We start from the raw sequence: 18,286 nt of genomic DNA on the forward strand, positions 1-18,286 counted from the left end.
ATCTACTTGACCAGAAGGCCGTGGGTGGGGAGGCAGTGGAAGAAACGCAGCCGGATGGTAGTGGTGTAGGGGTGCTTGTACAAAAAGGTTCAATGCTGTGGTGTATGCGGCAAGCCTGGCCATAATGCACGTACTTGCCAGGAGGCTGTAGAATCGTCTGATTCGGCTGTTTCTGATGTAATTATAGTTGGTTTCTAGTGTTGCTATGTTGCAATTGAGGATAGTTGTTGTAGGGTGGTGGAGACTGTACGACTCGCTTATATGTACGACTCGCTTATAATATACGTTAACGCAAGCGCGAAAAAACGGGAATTTCTTGCGGTTAAGTTCTCTTACCGGGGGAGCATGTAAAAGACTTTTTAGAGATCGAGCCAGATGCATGAGTTATATTCAACATAGGTAGATAATTAAGACTATTCTGCATTTACCCAAAACAAAGCTTCAGGTCATCCAATTAATCCCAGCACAAGTAAGACTTTATGTCAAGGAGGGCGGCACCTAGATACTGTGGTAAGCAGATGGGATTTGGACTCCATCTCCTGGGTGTTAACATACGGTCCTGTTCCCAGACGGCAACTAAGACTTTTTTCTTCCAGAAGTTGTAGCTTTGGTGAGAAATTCTGCCATCTCGCAAAGCTCTGCGCAGCCTGGTATTAATTTCATTGGCATGATCATTCAGCACACGCTGCTCGTATTTTTTCTTTATCATACGAGACAGCTCCCATGATGATTTGACTGCAGTAACTAAGCCTGCTAAAGCGGCAGCTGATGCCAAGGAACTAGGAAGGTATGACGCCATAAGTGCTAATTTGTTGATAGGAAGTGATAAAGAAGCTTAGGTAGGTATGTAAATATGAAATGGAACTGTCGTTAAGACAAGCAGTATGTTGGTTTATATGACGATTCAACTAGGCCTTTACCTTGACTTGCAAATTCGGTATTCGAACTTAAGCTGGTTAATTTGGGCATTTCGAAATCAAACACATTTTTTCCATGCTGAAATTGTGGGACACTGAAGGGCCTGGGTTTTCCCAGACCCACACCGGTTTGCTCTTGGGGCTGGATTTTCTTACTGTTTTCCTTTTAACCAACAACCAACCACTGTAATACTAATTTGTTTACCATTTTCTGGCCAATTTTGGCCTCATTTTCCCAGCCAGTGACTTTCCTAGGTCACCAGCCCAACAGAAATTGACAGGGGGGTAGGGTGGAAGAGGCAGTGTTGCTCCTAACTACACACCCCACCCAAGTCCAAAAGCGGCAATACATTTCCCTTGACCGGGAAGAACACAACCCTTTCTAGCGATGAGTCTGCTCCTGAAGAAAGCAGACAGAAGACCACTGCCAGTGGGCCGAAAAGGGTTTCTCCACCCATTCCGCGATGCGCGAGGTAGAAGGCCACCACAACAACTGCCTGAAGCGGGCTGAGTATGAGCTCCAAACAACAACAAGCACACCGCCGGACGAACAGACCGCTAAGAGTGTTGATGTCGGTAAACCCAGGCGTAATGGTCACGGTAATGAAGCTGTGATATACCTCTGTCACAGATGTATGGCAAAATGGATGCTTCCAGTCGTCTGGCACACGGGCATATCCCCGCCTGAAGAGAGAACGAAGAACTGGCGAGTCGCAATCCCATCTGCCGCAAACGTCCTTTTCCTCTCCTGGGAATCGGTTGGGCGGGTTAAAGGCCAAACTAACCTCATCGGGCCAAACAGTGGTGTGTGATCGGAGAATGGTGATCAGGAGAGTGTCCAGTACTGTATGCTGAAAGTTGTCTCGGGTCCCAGCAGAGATGTCACGAGGCTGGAGCCGAGTCAATAGCTCCAACATCAATTCGCAACACTTACCACCATGGAGAAAGGTTGCGGCAAGGTGAAGAGGGTTGATCTCGTTGATCCTTGCTGGCAAATGTCCGTCATTCTGCTGGCAGAGCTCGCCCAAAAGGCTCTGGGTGCTCGACATGATGGCCATTGTGAAGGCCTCTAGTTGAATGGCGTGGGGATCCTGTGCCACTGATCATGAGATGAACTCGGTCGAAATCGGCACCTGGGCTGGAGATGTCCGTGAGAAGGTGCTCTGAATCAGGCTTTCCTTGATCGTGGCGACCATGGACGACTCCGAGCTCCCCTTCCACAGTTTCCATGATTCTGGAGTATTGACATCAAAGAAGTTATCGTCGCTGTCTTTGTCAACATCCAAAACCCCTCGATTGCTTAGCTCATTCCCCAAGATTGGCCACTGACAAAGCAGCGGAGGAGCTTCGGGTATCTCAGCCTCGTCATGATGGCTGGATGCCGATGTAGCGGCAGTGCTGTCCATCGGACTGTCAACCGTGAAAGAGTCAAGCGTGAACGCGGATATCATTCCGGAGTCCATTGACGTGGTCCCATGCCCCAATACTTTGCCGTAACGAATGCTGCATATGGGAGGCTCCATGATGACAGCCTGTATGAGGTAGATATCCGGAATATCGTCAGTTGCCATTTAACCATCAACTATTAGGTATGACTTACACTCCTGGCAAAATGGGGATCGATCGACTGGTGTCGAATCTGATCACCGAGGTATTTCTTCATCTGCTTCTTGTCCAGAGCCCTGCCGTTGGCCAACTTGACGTGTGATGTGCTGAATTCATGACTGGATCGCTTGCCAATGGCTGCAACAACTTATTTCTTCTCGCTGGTAAGGGTTCGTTTACGAACATCCCACTCCCTGAACCAGCGCCGATATTGGCTTTCGCTATAGTACAAATGTTAGCAGTGTAAATAATCTAAATGAATGAAAATACTAACGCGCCGTGGAACTGATAATGGCACTTCATGAAATCGGCAACTTGGCTTATTGTCAAGCCTTTGCCGTTGGAACCGCGGGCTTCCAGGTAGAGGGGGATAATGATGGGTTTCAACGCCTTCCAACGCTCCTCATACGGAATATGAAGGAACTTGGCCTCCTGGGACGAAGGGGTCAGATTGCTGATGTCCATTGAGAGTCTTTGATCGAAAGTTGCTCGGATAGTGAATGGGTAAAATGAGATGTGGGGTACACCAGAGTAGGAAAGGAAGGGCACGTCATTGAGGGAGTGTTGTGGGCTGGGCTTATATGCTTGGAGATTGATCGATGGTGGTCCGTGCTAATGTGCCCAAGGTACCACCTACGTGCCTACCCATCCATGACTGCTCCCATTTGACATGCACGACAAGCTGGCTTGTATCTCTTTACATGGGTATGCGTCTCCACGAACCACAATCGGTCGTGGGACCGCTGCAGTGTACCTCAACCTGTCCACCAGGGACAGAACAAGACGCCAACAACCAATCAGAGATATGACACAAAACGTCAATGGCCTATCAGAGATGGGGAACAAAAGGTCACGGCCCAATGGGAAGGAAGCTACATCAGACCCAATGAGATCGGTGTCACGATGCCGGCGATTTTCTAGCGGAGATTAGGTTAAAAGTCAACAAAATGTCAGGAGCGAATCAGACTGTACAAAAGTCTGAGGCCTTTCTGTCATCAGTGAGGTCTGGGCTGCGGATGTGGCAGGCGACGCTGGGCACTGTCGTGGCTGTCATGCGTCGATTTTACCTCGCAGGCAGATGACGAAGTACCTTAGCGCTCTTGTGTTCCAAGACTCCAGACGGCTTTTCCGGTGTCCTGAACACCGTCAATTGGTTCCGGTGTTGATTCATGTTAGAGACAGCCATCATGTTCGTAAGGGTCGGCGAATGTCTGGCACACATGTATCTGTGGGACCCTACAGTCTTCGGTAATGTACCAGAGTGAGGTACCTAGCTTTCCTCCTGCCTCCATCCACTGCGGACTATAAACAACTTGATCCTTCCCATAGGTCTTCTTTCTTCAACTTCAACCGATAGCCTTTTATCATTACCTGTGAACCATCTTTCTTGTCGATACCTTGATGCTACTTTTGTCAAGTTCATTTTCATATGGACAATGCCTTCGACGAGCCTAGCAAGTATGCCCTGTCATCTCCTGGTTCCCACTTTCGACCCCGTATTCCCTGACGGATTTCCCCCTTTACACTGCCTTTCGTTTTTCCCTTTAACATACTGTCGAGTCTAATCACCCTTGCTGCTGCAGCACAAACCTAACCCGAACTTCGAGTGTCGTTGCTCGAAATGGATCTTCGGCGTCCCGTCACGCTCAACAAGCTACACAGCTTCAACTCACAACGTTCTGAGCGGCACTATGGATACCAAGAGGTTGACCAAAATCAATCTGAATCCAGAGCCGGACCTGCTCGGGATTGGGAGTCAGTTTGATTGTGATCTGCAGTAAGTCATCAAGATGTGGTCTTGATTCGAACTTTCTTTTCATTCTGACGGCCAAGCGTGATACAGTGTTTTGCTCCACCCTCCTTAACAGATTCTTGACTTGGACCTTTCGGAAGAATCCTTGCTGGCTCTGGAATAGGAATGTCAATTTAGGCATTCTTGCCAGAAATCACGAATGTTGTTGTGGGGTACAGGCTTTTCGGATTCTTCAGGTTCAACTTCAGTTCAATGCAAAGCTTTCATAAATCATTCTGGGCCAAGGCTTTTACTTTGTATTGCGGAAATCCACGGTCAAGGCAAGTGGAGAAAGCCCTGGGTTTCAACAAAAGAGGTCTTCTTGGGTAGTTCTTTGTACTAGGTATCTTACAACTTTATGAAACCAAGCATCATCCTACGCCCTCTACTCAAACTTTGACTTTAAGGAACATCAGATAGGCGTCTTAATTCCTAGGAAGCTACCCTCAGCCACAAGACACAGATCTGGTCCTCTCTCGGTCCACCACTTTACACCAACAAGACATCCCCCAACTCAGCCCCGACAATAAAATCGGCAAACGTCACTCTTCCGACGGTTCTCTTGTAAAAGTACTCTTCAAAATACCCAATCCTGCGATAAGCTCCCTTCTCAGTTTCGACAACCACCAAACCTCCCCAGTTCGGCATCCCAATGTCCGGATCATGCACTGTCCGTTCGAACAATGGCATCAACAATACGTCCACAACAGCAAACCCGGAATCCCCCGCCCACCCATCCTCCCAAGCATCAAGGTTAACCCCAATCTTATCTGCATATGCCCTCGCAGCCGTAACCGTCACATTCGCCCTCTTTTCTTTCGAAACAACATCCTCGATGTCTGACTCCACGGTCTCAAAATCAACCCTCAAACTAACCCGATGAACCCTCCCCCTAATCACCAACGAAGCACTCTTCACTGCCGCAAACCTCGCCTTAGGCATCACCGACTCAGCCTCAGCCTTGAGAACAGTCCCATAAAAGACAACCCCTTCTTCATCTTCTTCCTCCGTCTTGAACGACACATGCGAGTCCGTCGACGCCCAGGACCAGCTAGGCCCAGTGTACACCCCGTACCGGGGCCTCATCCCGCTCGCCATGACAGACCAGACAAGACAGGCGGGCATGTCCTCCTTCCACAACCCAGCCACGTACGTCTTTTTCTGCTCCTGCTCGTAAATCGCCGCGATGGCGGACACGGCGGTGATCTTGTCGCCGGGAAAGGACAGCTTGCGGTTGGTGTAATCTGATACAATCCTCGACCATGGGGCGAGCGCTTGGCCGGGGACAACGGGGAGGTCACGCGATAAGGGATCGTCGCGTTTGTTGGCGCCGGTCACGGTGGTGGCGACGACGTGGCGACAGGACCATTCGAGGCCGGCGGTGGAGTAGTGGAGGGAGCGGACGGGGAGTTTACGTTCTTGGTAGGTCCAGCCGCGGGTGCGGATGGGGTCCAGGTCTTCGAGGCCGTAGCTGTTGTTGGCTTTGAGGAGGAGGGCGGTGGTGTTGGGGTTGGGGCTGCTCTCAGACGGCCGGAAACTGATCTGCACTGGGTGGACGGTGTCCTCGTAAAAGTAGATGGGGCGGTCTTGGAGGAATCCTTTGTGAACCGAGTCGGCGGAGGCGGCGTTTATGGTCACTGTGGAGTACTGGTAGATTTGGGCCATGGACTGGAGCTCGACTGCCAGGTCGTCGTTGTCGTCTTGGATGATGCAGAGACAGTCAATCCAGAGATGGGGGATTGCAATGTTTTGGCAGACTGCAATGGCGTGTTGGATGGTGAGTGGAAGTTTGGCTAGCGGGATGCCTTTGTGATGGTCCTCGATATTCGCCTTGAGGGTACGCACGGGTTGTAAACCACCCCAGACGTAGCTCAGAGCCGCCCATCTAGCATGGTTCCCGATATTCGGCACTGATTTCGACTCGACAAGGCGAATCTTGTTATCGATGATCGCCGTGACATCCAACAGCCTTGTAGGAACAAAACTGGATGGCTCTAGTCGACAGCTGACATGGTGCAAGGTGCAGTCGTCAATCCACGCCTTGGCTTTGGAATAGGCCCAGTCGGACATCACACGAGTATAAATGAGAGCTTCTAAGGCATAATATAAGCTTAACAAGATCTTGAATCACAAAAGTGAAATAACACGTACCCGGCAACGGTAGAAGGGCATCGCCAGCGGGTGAATCCTCGTCATCACATCGAAACCTGGGCCAGCGGTACAAGAACTTGATTTTCCCATCTCGAACGCCAATAAACAGATCCTTCCTTGGGCTCGTCCCCGCGCTTGCACTCTTTCCAACCTCCACATCGCTCGCCACAGCAGCATAAGTCGAGTATCTATGTGGGCGAAGGTGCCGTCTCTCTTGAAACACCGAACAGAGATAGCGAAACAGCGGACACTTCACCCCCGCTTTCCACATCCGTTTGTCTGACATGGAAAGACGGAGAATACACCGACCACCTTGACTGAAGGCATGGACGGGCAGTCGATCTTCCAGAATGACGACGTTGCTGCAAAGATGGCAAGAGTGAGGCGCGTCCATGTGTTTAAGCCATGCGTCGTCCGGGTGGCTCTTGATGTCTTGATTCAGTCCAGAATCGCCGCCGTCGTCTTCCACATCGTCATCCTCACTGTCCTCGAGATGGGTGTCTTTTAGCCTGTCAGAGTTGTCCGGCGGTATGTCGAGGGCGCTTTTGTTGTGGGTCCACAGGCGGTGATCCCACAGACTGATGCCACACTGGGGCCTACTTGAGAGTGAAGCCATCTCCTAGAATGAAGACGCACCGGAAAGTCCGGACAAAGAGAGATGAGAACGGGTGGTGGCCTCGAGGTTGTGAGAAAACCGTGGCGCAGTTCCTAGCTCGGCAGATTAGGTCCAAAAAGTCCAACACCCAAACCCAACAAGTCGATGCAGCAAAAACAGGACAAACCAATCAAACGGCCGTGTCACCACCAACAAACCAACAGATATTTATGCTGCATACGCCTACCTTTACCTAATTGAGTCCTGAGAGGATAGTGTTCACGATCTCAAATCCATTGATCCTGAAACACAGCAGCCATACATTTCGTACTACTGTAATTACCTAGACTAGGTACTTTGGACAACCAGATCTTCTTGCAGTCATTCCTCCTTCGCCACAAACATGTCACCAACCCACCCGAATGCCCTGGTCAGTCTCCTCCCCATTCTCCTGGCATTCGTAAACGGAATCTTCCCCCTAGGATGCGGCTGGTGAAACTGGATTCTCGTCTGCGATTTGCTGTCCAGCCTCTGGAACTGCCAGGCCGAGCCATAGAGCTTTTCAGCTGTGAACAGCCCAGTCGAGGTCATGGCGTGCACAAAGTCTTGCCAAGGGATTTCGCCTGGGGAGGAAGTCACACCGGGGTTGAAGAACAATGTACGGAAAACCTTGAGGGAGCGGGGGTCAACCGCGATGGTGGGCGCCGGCACGGAGGCTTCGATAGGCAAAGGAGTCGTCAAGGGAGCTGTCTGGTCGGACGACGGCAACCCCTTGGTTTTGGTCTTGGTCTTTGGCTTAGGCTCTTGTGATATCCTCTGGCCCGAGGTAGATCCAAAGTACAGCGTCGAAAGGGGTTTGCTCAGTTCCTCTACACTGTCAACGGTCTCGACGGGCCCAACCTTCTTGTCCGCAGGTGTTTCTGTACTGGTCTGCGGAACCCACTCGGGGGTTCGTTGCAACACACGGTTTCCAGAGAAGAGAGCTCTGGCGGCTGTGCCCTCCAAATGCTTGCACCTTGAGTCCACAATCTTGTCAGCCGCCTGCCAGAAACGGTCTAGGTTTCCCTCTGCTTGCCGCAAAGCCTCAACTGTGTCTTTTGTTCGGCGTTTCTCAACAGGATAGAAGAAACGCTTTTGGGAGGTGCTGGCCAAGTCGGCTACAGGAAGCAAGTATTGCTCTTTAAGACCATGGATGATGTTCCCAAGCGGTTTGGCCCAGACCGCAAATTTCTGTTGAATCTCATCCAGCTGGTCCTCCTCTGCGTTCTCAAAGCTTCGCGCCCAAGGCTGGAATTGATCGAGCTGGCTGAGACACTGGCTGATAATGGAAGCATTACTGATCATTTCGGCAATACGAGATGAAACAAGATTCGCAGCTTCGGGTTCGGCTTCCAGAAAACGCTGTAGTTCATCCAGAATCAAGGGCATTCCAGCAAGAAACAATGTCCTTCCATTTTCCCATAGGGTGTTGAGGAGCCACAGCAGACGGCCTTCGACCGCGGTTCGCTTGGACTCGTTGACGGACATGATGGCTATTTTGGAAGTAGTGGTGTCGGGGGGTGGTTGGCGAACAAATAGCCTGCGCAGCGGGGGGGAGGCAGAGACATTATGAAGCAGCTGAGACAGTGGACCTTTGGCCGCCTGGGTGAGAAAATAGCGAAACGTAAGAATGTGGCCGAGGAGCTCTTTTGGCAGGTTTTCAGAGGGTGACAGCTGGCTGGCGTACTTCTCATGTAGGAGGCGTAGCTCTTTACCTTGACGGTGCAGTTCAGCGAATATTTCAAGCTCAGAATAGGCTTCAACGATCAGATTGCCAACGACGCGTGCCCCTAAGATATTCTGCCGACCTGGGCGAAGAGCCGGATGGATGTTGCCCTTGGTGTCCTTCAGCATCTCCTGTCTGTGGTCTTTGATGTCGTTTACCCGGTTGGCAAAATAGTCGGGGTCTTCTCTCAACGCCCATATGTGATCCTTGGCGGCGGATACCTTGGCCTCGAGCAGCAAGTCAATCCGTGCAAAGTCAATCCGGACTGGGAGTCGATAGGGTGCTTCGGCGGCCATGACGGCAAGCGAGTCGAATCCGTTGGTCTCGATTTCCGTCTTGAGATGGGGTTCAGGTTGGATCTGGTAGGTATCGCTTTTCAAGGCCTCCACTGGTATATCACGAAGAACGGCTTTGCAGAAAGCCAGCAGGAACTTCAGGATGCGCTCTTGGATCTCCAGCACGAGCAGGCCTTCACCAGGTAGAAACTGTTTTTGAGTATGCATCCAGTCGAACGCGTCCTCATGATCATCCCAGTGGATGACTTTGCCATAGCTGTCGACGTCGGTGGCGCCATTCAACATCATGACATACTCGTTGAGATAGATCGGAACGATGGCGGTTGAGGTCATGCCCAAACGGATGGCGGTGATGTCGGCAGCGGCAAATGCGGAGGCATGATGGCGAGCCCGCGCATTGAGAAGGAGCAGGATATTCTTGGGCTTGCACAAGTCCTCCTGGTTGATGTAAGGCCACAGGTAATGGTCCCGGTATCTGGTCCCACCGCTGCGCAGCTGGCCGTTCTCTTTCCGAAAGGCATCAAAGTCCGGGCGGTGGATGGCGGCCATACCAGGCCAACACTCAAGCAAGATCTTCAGCCTCTGCTGCTTGGACTTCTTCATCCATCGCTTCTGGATAGTGTCCTCATGCCGTATCACAACGTCGCGAAGAGCTGCGGATGTATCATGGATGGTTTGCGACCGCTCCCTGGCTTGCTTGCGGACAGCAGCTGGGGATTGGTAGGTTGGAACGGGGAGACCGGGTCCCAAAAGCCGTGAAAAGCAAGCGGGATCATTGTAGTCGATCTGGTCGGGGTCGGAGTCGTCCATGATCTCTCCGTGTCTAACAGAGAAATTCTGATCAAAGTAGGAAGTTGCTTGAGTTTGAAATGGGAGGAGAAATGTGCATTCCGGCCCTAAATTAGTGAATTCCCTGGGTCGCCTGTGCTGCAAACCAAACTGCGTCCGTTTGCATCGCTATTCATGCTAGTCATATTTCAGGACAGTTCCAGCATTTCAAGAGGCCAATAAGCTTGACCAGACTGTGGAAACAAATTCTTTTCGGCTTACATTCCTATCAGCCGGCCCTCCAGACCTACCTTATCCTCGGTAACTTTTTAATTGGACAGCCATCAACCACCAAACGCAAGCCCACCAAACGCAAGCCCACCAAAGCTCAGCAGCCCAGAAATTGCTGCACAGGTTGGGAGTGTCTGTGACAAGGGCTCGGAACATTAGTTTAGGTATCAAACAGGTCTTGATGTCACACGTCAACAACCAACAAGACCTCGCTTCGGCCCAACAGGCCCCCTATCTGCACGTTGTGAGCCAGTGGTCAAAGTGAAGCAGACAATCACAGGCTTCGCGGTTATTAAGAAGATGATATTGGTCAACCTGAGATATTGAGGGACTTGGCAGCGGCCTGAGGCCACTGGGCACGGACCACCTGACGATGGATAAAATACGCATCTGAGATCTGTTTGTATTCCTAGACCTTCTTCTTCTTCATCACGCTCTTCGAGGCCATTGAAGATTATTAGCTTGAATTGAACCATGAGTTCCAAGCTTTGTTATTACAGCCCTTGTCACACTTGAGGACGCATACTCTGGCTAATACCATTCCTTTGATAGCCGCGAGGCACTTGATTTCCTGCCTCACTTCCAACTACTGGCTCTCGACGCGCAGGTAGATCCGTAATTGGGCCGTAGTGTGGCCCCTTGGTTATTTGACGTGTGATAGCGGTGCTACCTTGACTAAGGGACAATGCAGCTAGAACAAAATATCAAAAGGTCAGGGGCCGACCGAGAAAGTTATACAGCAGAGGGTTGTGAAATGAGATATGATCGGCGTACTCGTCCAACAACGACCTGTTCGGTGGTGAAGTTTGCTACAGGCTTCATTCTCGTGGTGGGTGTCGTAGATAAACCCAGTGTGACATGAGTCTTACATTACGTGTTGACACACTTCCGGAAATCCATAGTGTATTCAAGTCGTTCTCACAAGCACGTCATCATGTGGTTTTGGACTGAAGTTAGGAATCTTAATGAGGTTGAAGTCCATGTATAGATTATTAGCTTTAAATGGGAGAGATATCATCTGCCTGGCCAAGGTCTGGAAATATAAGGGGCACGTGGTTTCTGACCGGCCCATGACTCTGGTGACAGTCACATCAAGCCGAACATGTGGCTGACAAGTAATACAACTGCCTGCGCCATGTGAAAGGGGCCCGGGTTTTGAGCAGAACACTTCAATTGAAGCTGGTATTGAGTACTTTCTGGGTCCTCTGCTCGTCGTGCTATCATTCATCCATCCAACCAGGTCGAAATCCAGATGATGTCTTCCCCTTCTCCCCGGCCCAATGCCATCCATGTCCTGTTTTTCCATCTCACGGCCGATGACCACTAAAAGCAAGCCCCACAGCCCGGTGTCCCAGAAACCGATGCGCATAAAAGGGGTATACATGAAGAAAGAAGAGCTTGAGAAAAAAAGACAACAAACAACTATGTACAAGGCTTTTCCCTTCCGATATCCCTGTCCGGCCTAAACAAGCGACCCTCCACTTTGTCCCTTTGCCAAGATTGTTGTATCCAGCGAGGCGAGTTCCAGAGAGAAAAGCATATGACGTTTGCCGTACAGGTTTCCTTCGCAGGAGATGTGCTCTAGTAAGGTAGGTAGAAATAAAACATTTGAGGCATGATGTTGGCCAAGGTAGCGGATGGCAGTCCTGTCTTCATCATGTCGTAAAAAATAGTGCAGCAGACCAGTATGCAAATAGGGGTATCATAAAACAAGAGTAAAACGTGAAACAGGCCGCCATCCGTCGTCAATGATGTGTGATGTAGGGAAAGATGATGGTTTTGGTAGAGATTGTAGTTTAAAGAGGCGCCGATAAGCCTTGGGTGGCGGTGGTAGTACCACTATTGCTACGCATCCAAGCAAACATGCCGCTGCCTGTGACAGCCGGAGTGGGTGGTTCGACGGGGGTTCGGAGTTGTTGCACTTCGCGCGGCTCGAGAAGAAGACTCTTGCGATAGTGGGAAGCCTGCGTGTTGGCACCCGCCTTGTCCTTTTCGCGGACTCGGTCGATCTGGCTGGACAGCCATTCTTGCAGGTCGGCCACCTCAGTCAGGCGGTAGGGGATCTGGAAGCGCTGCAGCTCGCCGATGCTCTTGGCCGTGCGGGTGTGCTTGTCAAAGTTGATGACCACCAGCCCAGTATCGCTGGTTTTGGTAGCAGGATTGCCAACATCGACAAAGGTGAGATCAGTCAAGAACATGCCCAGAAATGGCAGGCATGGAGGGACACGGTCGTGAAGCCGGGCGCGAAGGGCCTTGTAGTTCTGGTTGAAGTCCACTGTGGATTGCAGCGACTTGAGCATATCCTTGCGCTTGACGCTCACAGTGTCCCATGTCATCTTGAGGCGCTTGATGCTGGTGTCGGTGAGTGCGCAAGTAATGGCCATCAGGGCGTCGTAGTTATGCAGCGAGGAGCATTGGCTGGCAATCTTGATCCAGTGCTTGATGACCAACGCCCGTTTCTTGACCTCGTCGTACTGCAGGATGGTGTCGGCAACCAGGTTGGAGAGACCTGTGGTAAAAGCCGACATGGCCTTGACGTTGGGGGCACCAACTCCAGCAAGCTTGGTCCATTTGGATCCCAAGAGCTCCTCCGGCAGGATCGAGCAGAAGAGAGACATCTGCTTGATGGTAAGCTGGCGCGCAATCTCCAGAGGGTCAAAGTCCAAGATGGATGGGCAGCTGCCCCCGGCCTTCCAAGCAGTCAGGGCATTGGTCTGGCTTCTGGTCATGGCAGGCGCAGGAACCGGTGTCTCGGCGGGGATGTAGTGGGTGCCCGTGGCGCCTGATTTGCCCATGGATGACACGAACCTAGGGACCAGCGCACCATCGGCGACAGACACCTTCTCGGCAAGATCGAGGAGGCGCTTGGCGGCCGAGGGAAGAATGGCCGCTAGTTTGACTTGGGCGAATTCCTTGATCAAGTCAAGGGCTTCACGGTCTGTCCCCTCCCTCCAGTGTGATTCGAGCCAGCCCTTGAAGACATTGTACGTGCGCAAGCGCACCGGGGCGGCAATGGTGCTACTTTCACCGACATAGTCGAAACGCTCAACGAGAGCCTGTGTAAGCGCTGTCGGAGTGCAAAAGAGCCGAAAGGTGAGATAAAAGGTCGAGACAAACATGGCATCAGGTGTTGACTCGTGGGTGGTAAGTCTCTCGACCAGGGCGGGGAGCGAGCCACCCGTGACCTGGCCCTCCTTGTTGAACACCAGCTCGTGGGCAAACGTCTTCTCAATCAGTCTGGACTCGACATCATCCACCTCCTCGGCCTGGCTCGTGGTCTCGGTCGTGCTCAAATCGGAGAATGACGGCTGGTTCCTTGGAGCTTGTGTGCTGTCGGGTGTGGTGGCACGCGTCGAGGTCTGCGACAGAATGCTGGACTCTGAATGCCGGCTGAGATATGTGCTACCCGAGCCCGAGCTCGAGGCGGTCATGCTTTCCGAGCGGAACGAGCGGAAATCGCTTCCATTCGTGCTGGATGGCTCGAGGGGACTATAGGTATCCATTGGGAGAGAGGCGGTTGATATTCTTGGTAGTGGTGGGAGGTCGGCACGGTTGTAGGACGCGGTCTGGACGACACTGGAGGCACGGTCACGCATCGGGAGTGATTGTGGTCTCGAGTCTGAAGGCAAGGGATGCGAAACTGGCTGCTCGGTAATTGGCGAGGTGACCTGCGGAACATCGGGAAGTGGCTTGTCGATCGAGAGCACGACAGACGGAACGGGGGCCGAAGATGTGACGGAAATTGCTGTCGACGCCGTTGGTGTTTCGGACACGGTTGATCCAGCGATGCTTGCCGACTCAGATGGGCAGTACTTGGAGTCCTTCTCCTCCCGAACCAGCGTCAATGCCGAAAGGTCAAAGTTGACGCCCAGACTCCCATTGTCAAACTCGAACTCGAAGTCGCCGATTCTTTCGATCACCCATTTTGTCTTGGCCACACATTCGCCAGTGGCTTTGACGCAACCCGTTGCGGCGCCCAATAACCGGCCATTATCCTGAGGGACGATCACGTCTTCTTCCATGTCCAATGTGGCATTGGCGAGTATATCGCGCGCCGTGTGCACCAGCTCCTGGATACGGTCGTACATGGCCGCACGAGACTGCTCCAACACATCGATGACTGCCGCGTTGTGTGTGCAGACAACATCCACCACCACCAAAAGCTGCCCTCCCGATGTTGCTGACTGTTTGACGGCACGAGCAAGACTGGGCCTCGACTGCGACTGGAGATGTAGCCGCCCGATGAATGAGCCCAAGTGCGAGAGGAAAATATCGTGGCAGGCGTTGAGCTTTTCCGACACTAGATTCTGCGAGTGCGCCAGGGGTGAGGGACCTGCGATGCTGAGACGATGAGAGAGGGTGGAAGACGGGCGATGAATTTGGAGTGGGCCGACCTGAGACAGACGGCGGGCATTTGTATTCTGTGTGCAAACTGAAGACAAACGGTTTTCGGCTGGGGTCAGACTTCGTGCCACGTCGCTGGCCGCGTACTGTGCCCTCTCGGCAGTCTCCCCGTCGTCCTCGGCGCGGGAACCTGCATCCGCTGCCGGGCCATAACCGGCATCAAAGTTGGATGACTCTGCTGGTGGCGTTGGTGGAACCTGGTTGTCCTCAGCTGCCGTTATGGCTGCGATTGTGGGCACCAGCGGTCTCCTCTCCTCTTCCAAGACGTCCAAGAACCTCACTCCCTTGGTGACAATCTTGAAGGCACGCAGAATCATTTCGTCCACCACTTCGTTGACCTCCTCCACGTTGCCCATGCGCTGGGCATCATGCAGCCGCCTAGCTGTCTTGACCAGGCATGATAATTCTGACAATAGTGACTTCCGGTTTCGCCGTAGCCCATCGTATTGTTGCACGAGGGGTGATTCTCTTGTCAGACAGTGTGTACGCTCCTGTGAAATCATTAGATGACACCACCCAGCAACAGCCCGATCACGGCGCCTGATAGAAACGTACCAATAAATAGCGAACACCGGCAATGATTCCCTTCATGAATTCCTGGTTTCCAAACATTTCGCTGTCATTCCCACACGTTGCCCGCATCATGTCCCAAAAGTTGAGCAGCGCCTTCAACAAGCTCCTCATCTCGTCAGGGTCGTACGCCTCGCAGTAATTGGTAGGAAGCCACCCTCTTGCGCCATTGACTAGCAGAGTGCCGTCGGCCCAGCCGTTGGTGTGAATCGAGTGGACCAGGACAACATCGCCCTCGTTCAGCGGGAGGGTGACGGTGGAGTCGTTCACAGTGTTTTCTGGCTGGAAGGGATAAAAGGCCCTCAGAAAATTATGAAAGACGGGCGGCTCGGTGGCCATTTCGATTTCCATCTGAGCGTGCTCCTCCGCCTGCGTGTAGAGGTCCTCCTGGGATCCATTCGGGGTCGCTGGCGGCGTTATCTGTGATTGCGAATATGGGTCTGATGAGTCGGCCACACTTGATCCATTGCTGCGGGTTTTCTGTATCGCCAAGGGGGCCACTTGTAGGCTTGATCGCGCGGGTTGGCTGTTCAGCATTGCCATTGCTGTCGGTGATGGTGGTAAGAACACATAGGCCTCGCAGTTGCGACCAGATGGGGGCCAGTGTTTTCAGGCGCAAGTCCGGGTCGCTAGAGGAGGAAAGAGTGTCAGTACAAGAAGTGGGCGACGGTCGGCACGTCCTCGTGGACCAGCTTGTTTTTGGTGACAGTGTTGAAGAGGTGAAGAATGTAGGGAGCGAGGTTTCCTTGGTGGCAGGAATGAGAAGCTGCATACCAGGGGGAGGCCCCAGGTAACGAAGTTTTGGAATGGTGATCGATGCAGACGGCAATGTGCAAACCGGGCAGGATTTGATTTCATACCTTTTTCTGTCTGTTGTGGCCAGCCAGTCCAGTGATGCGGTCTTGTGTTGCGGGATCGTCGCTGTGGGATGGATGGGAGAAGCAAGAATGCAGCAGCAGCAGCAGCAGCAGCAGCAGCAGGGCGACTTGTCGCTATTGCTGTTGCTGTCGCTGTCGTCGGGAACTTGAGTGGCTGCTCGGATCGGTTATAACATGCACCTTGTTGTCGTATCGGACATCAATGCAGGTCAGTCGTGTGAGTCCAGCTGTCCAAGTCCTGGTCGACCGTGGTGATGATCCAAAGTCGGGTATCTGTATTGATTGGTAGTTGGTACGTGTGGGTAATTTACAAGAATCCGGGGGTAGGTGGTGCTATGTCCAAGTTGCGACCAGCCGCGCGTGTCGATTGTTGCTTGATGTTTTTCCAGTTATGAAAAAAAGCAAAAGATGAAACCCAGAAAGCTCGAGACTCGAGAGAATGGAAGGAGGCAGACGATGGAAAGAGATGTCGCTGCTGCTGCTACTTCCTCTCCCTCTCTCTCTGTCTGCGGTTCCCCTGTCGTGGTCCCCTGGCTGCAGCGATGGTTCATGACTCCACTCCCTCTTTCCAGACTGGCACCCTGGCAGGGTTCATCTGCAATATTTTTCGTCGCGATATTGCCCGTTGGGGAACGCTGCGGGTCTTGCGGGTAGCCCCCCGGTACACGCTAACGGCAGCCAACGAGCGTTCAGAGGAAGAGCTCGGGACCATGGATTTCTCCCCCGGTTCACTCCATCCCAAAATTGGAGCGACCAACCCGGGGCGTGTTTTTATTATACCATCACATCACAGCTTTTCATCGTTATCTGTAATTCACGTGTTTCGCCTCACGTTCGAGGCCGATTGGACAGCTCTCTCCGCATGTCTTGAAGTTCTTTTCATTCGGACTCGGAGTTTATTGACTTTGTATAATATGTCTCTCTCTGTCTCTTGAGCAGAGTGAGAGAGAGGTAGGTGGTCGGGTGTCCGGTGTGGGCGGGACGGCTCCAACTGTGCCTTCCGCGGGTCATGATGAATTCTGATAGGGTCTCGACGTTGCCGTGGTTGCACTCGCGGTCAAAAAGTGCACTTTTCAGTATTCTACTGGTGGCGATCAGTTGTTGGACATCCCGCTACCATCAACACCTCGATCGTTTACTGCATTTGTCAGGTTTTGGTTGCGTTCTTGCGATACCGGCCAAAAGCTGACTGCTGCAGTGTGCCTCGCGCTATGCATTGATATCACATTCCCTCTCCGACCGGGGAGAGTGGTTGATCGCCTTCACATGGAACTACTGCGCGAGAATCTGCTTTTTTAGCTCTGATCATAGTGGGCAGTGATAGCTTGGCTACCTTACCTGACTTCGCCAGATACTGTGTGCCCTCATCTCCGGTTGTTGTCGTCGTCCTGTACAAAGCACTGTCCAGGCACCTCACTCGCTTTCCAGGTTACCCCACGCTGCAGGATGCCCCGTGTTCCCCACCGAACGGGAGGCAGTTGCTTGTTAAGCACACGCCCCAAGCTTTCTTTTCTTGGCGTTTATGTGTCGCCGAGGGCAACGTCCAGGGTCGTGTGGTTGCCAGTCTCCCCTCGAATTGTTCTCAGTTGCATTTTGTTTTTCTTTCGTGCCATCAGGTTATTTCCACGCGCCAACATCAATGCTACTGCAAACAAGCAAATAATGGAGACGGCGTCACCGTTTAATATCGCCAGTCTTCCTGCTGGGATCCTCTTATCTCTCAGCGTCCCATCAAGTCTCGGCTGGTTCTGCCGTTCGCTGAAGACCTGCAGAGCACGCGTCCAAAGATGCCCTGTGCTTCTTTCCCACACCACAGCTGCAGCGGCACTGAATATAGCTGAGGGAATTGAGATTCCCCATTGAGTTGAATTGGTAAACCTGACATTCACTTGAGAGATCTGAATGCTCAAAAGGAGTGCCGTTCGAATACCAAAGCCTGCGCCATGATCTGACACTTTGGCCTCTGGCTCTCTGGGTACTCGAACCTTTGAAGTTTCACAGCCTTCCCCAAATGCGCCTCGACGTTTCACGCAAGGCCTTGTCTCGGATATCGACCTTTTTCGTCTGAACATTGCGACCTGGAAGCTGAAGACGCCAAGCCTTGCCTGGTATCAGCAGCTTCTGCCCGTCTGCTGCACAAAGGTTGCTGCGGCCATCCGTCCGGGTGGACGGACCCACCTGACAATGCCGACCCGGTGCTCTGGCGCCGTAAAAACGACCACGACGGCCTCAGACGCGGAAGCCGGACCGGGCG

General features: G+C 52.4%; 3 protein-coding genes across 3 annotated transcripts; all 3 read right to left on the reverse strand.

Annotated features, from left to right (window-relative positions):
* Positions 1–4,574: 4,574 nt before the first annotated feature.
* QC762_311010 (uncharacterized protein) lies at positions 4,575–7,081 on the reverse strand (the record flags this gene model as incomplete). Its single annotated transcript, XM_062889397.1, has 2 exons — positions 4,575–6,407; positions 6,466–7,081. 2 exons carry the CDS (start codon positions 7,079–7,081, stop codon positions 4,804–4,806), a joined length of 2,220 nt encoding a protein of 739 aa, XP_062745383.1. The 3' UTR covers positions 4,575–4,803.
* Positions 7,082–7,441: 360 nt separating this feature from the next.
* On the reverse strand, positions 7,442–9,931 carry QC762_311000 (uncharacterized protein; the record flags this gene model as incomplete). The annotated part of the gene is made up of 1 exon (XM_062889396.1): positions 7,442–9,931. The coding sequence occupies one exon, from the start codon at positions 9,929–9,931 to the stop codon at positions 7,442–7,444; it is 2,490 nt and encodes an 829-aa protein (XP_062745384.1).
* A 1,215-nt stretch (positions 9,932–11,146) lies between these two features.
* On the reverse strand, positions 11,147–16,521 carry BUD5 (Ras guanine nucleotide exchange factor bud5). The gene is made up of 3 exons (XM_062889395.1): positions 16,015–16,521; positions 15,140–15,783; positions 11,147–15,075 (listed from the first exon to the last, which is right to left on the reverse strand). Exons 2-3 carry the CDS (start codon positions 15,695–15,697, stop codon positions 11,977–11,979), a joined length of 3,657 nt encoding a protein of 1,218 aa, XP_062745385.1. The 5' UTR covers positions 15,698–15,783; positions 16,015–16,521; the 3' UTR covers positions 11,147–11,976.
* Between the last annotated feature and the right edge of the window lie 1,765 nt (positions 16,522–18,286).

The sequence above is a fragment of the Podospora pseudocomata genome, chromosome 3 (genome assembly GCF_035222375.1).
Source record: "Podospora pseudocomata strain CBS 415.72m chromosome 3, whole genome shotgun sequence".
NCBI classification, from domain to species: domain Eukaryota; kingdom Fungi; phylum Ascomycota; class Sordariomycetes; order Sordariales; family Podosporaceae; genus Podospora; species Podospora pseudocomata.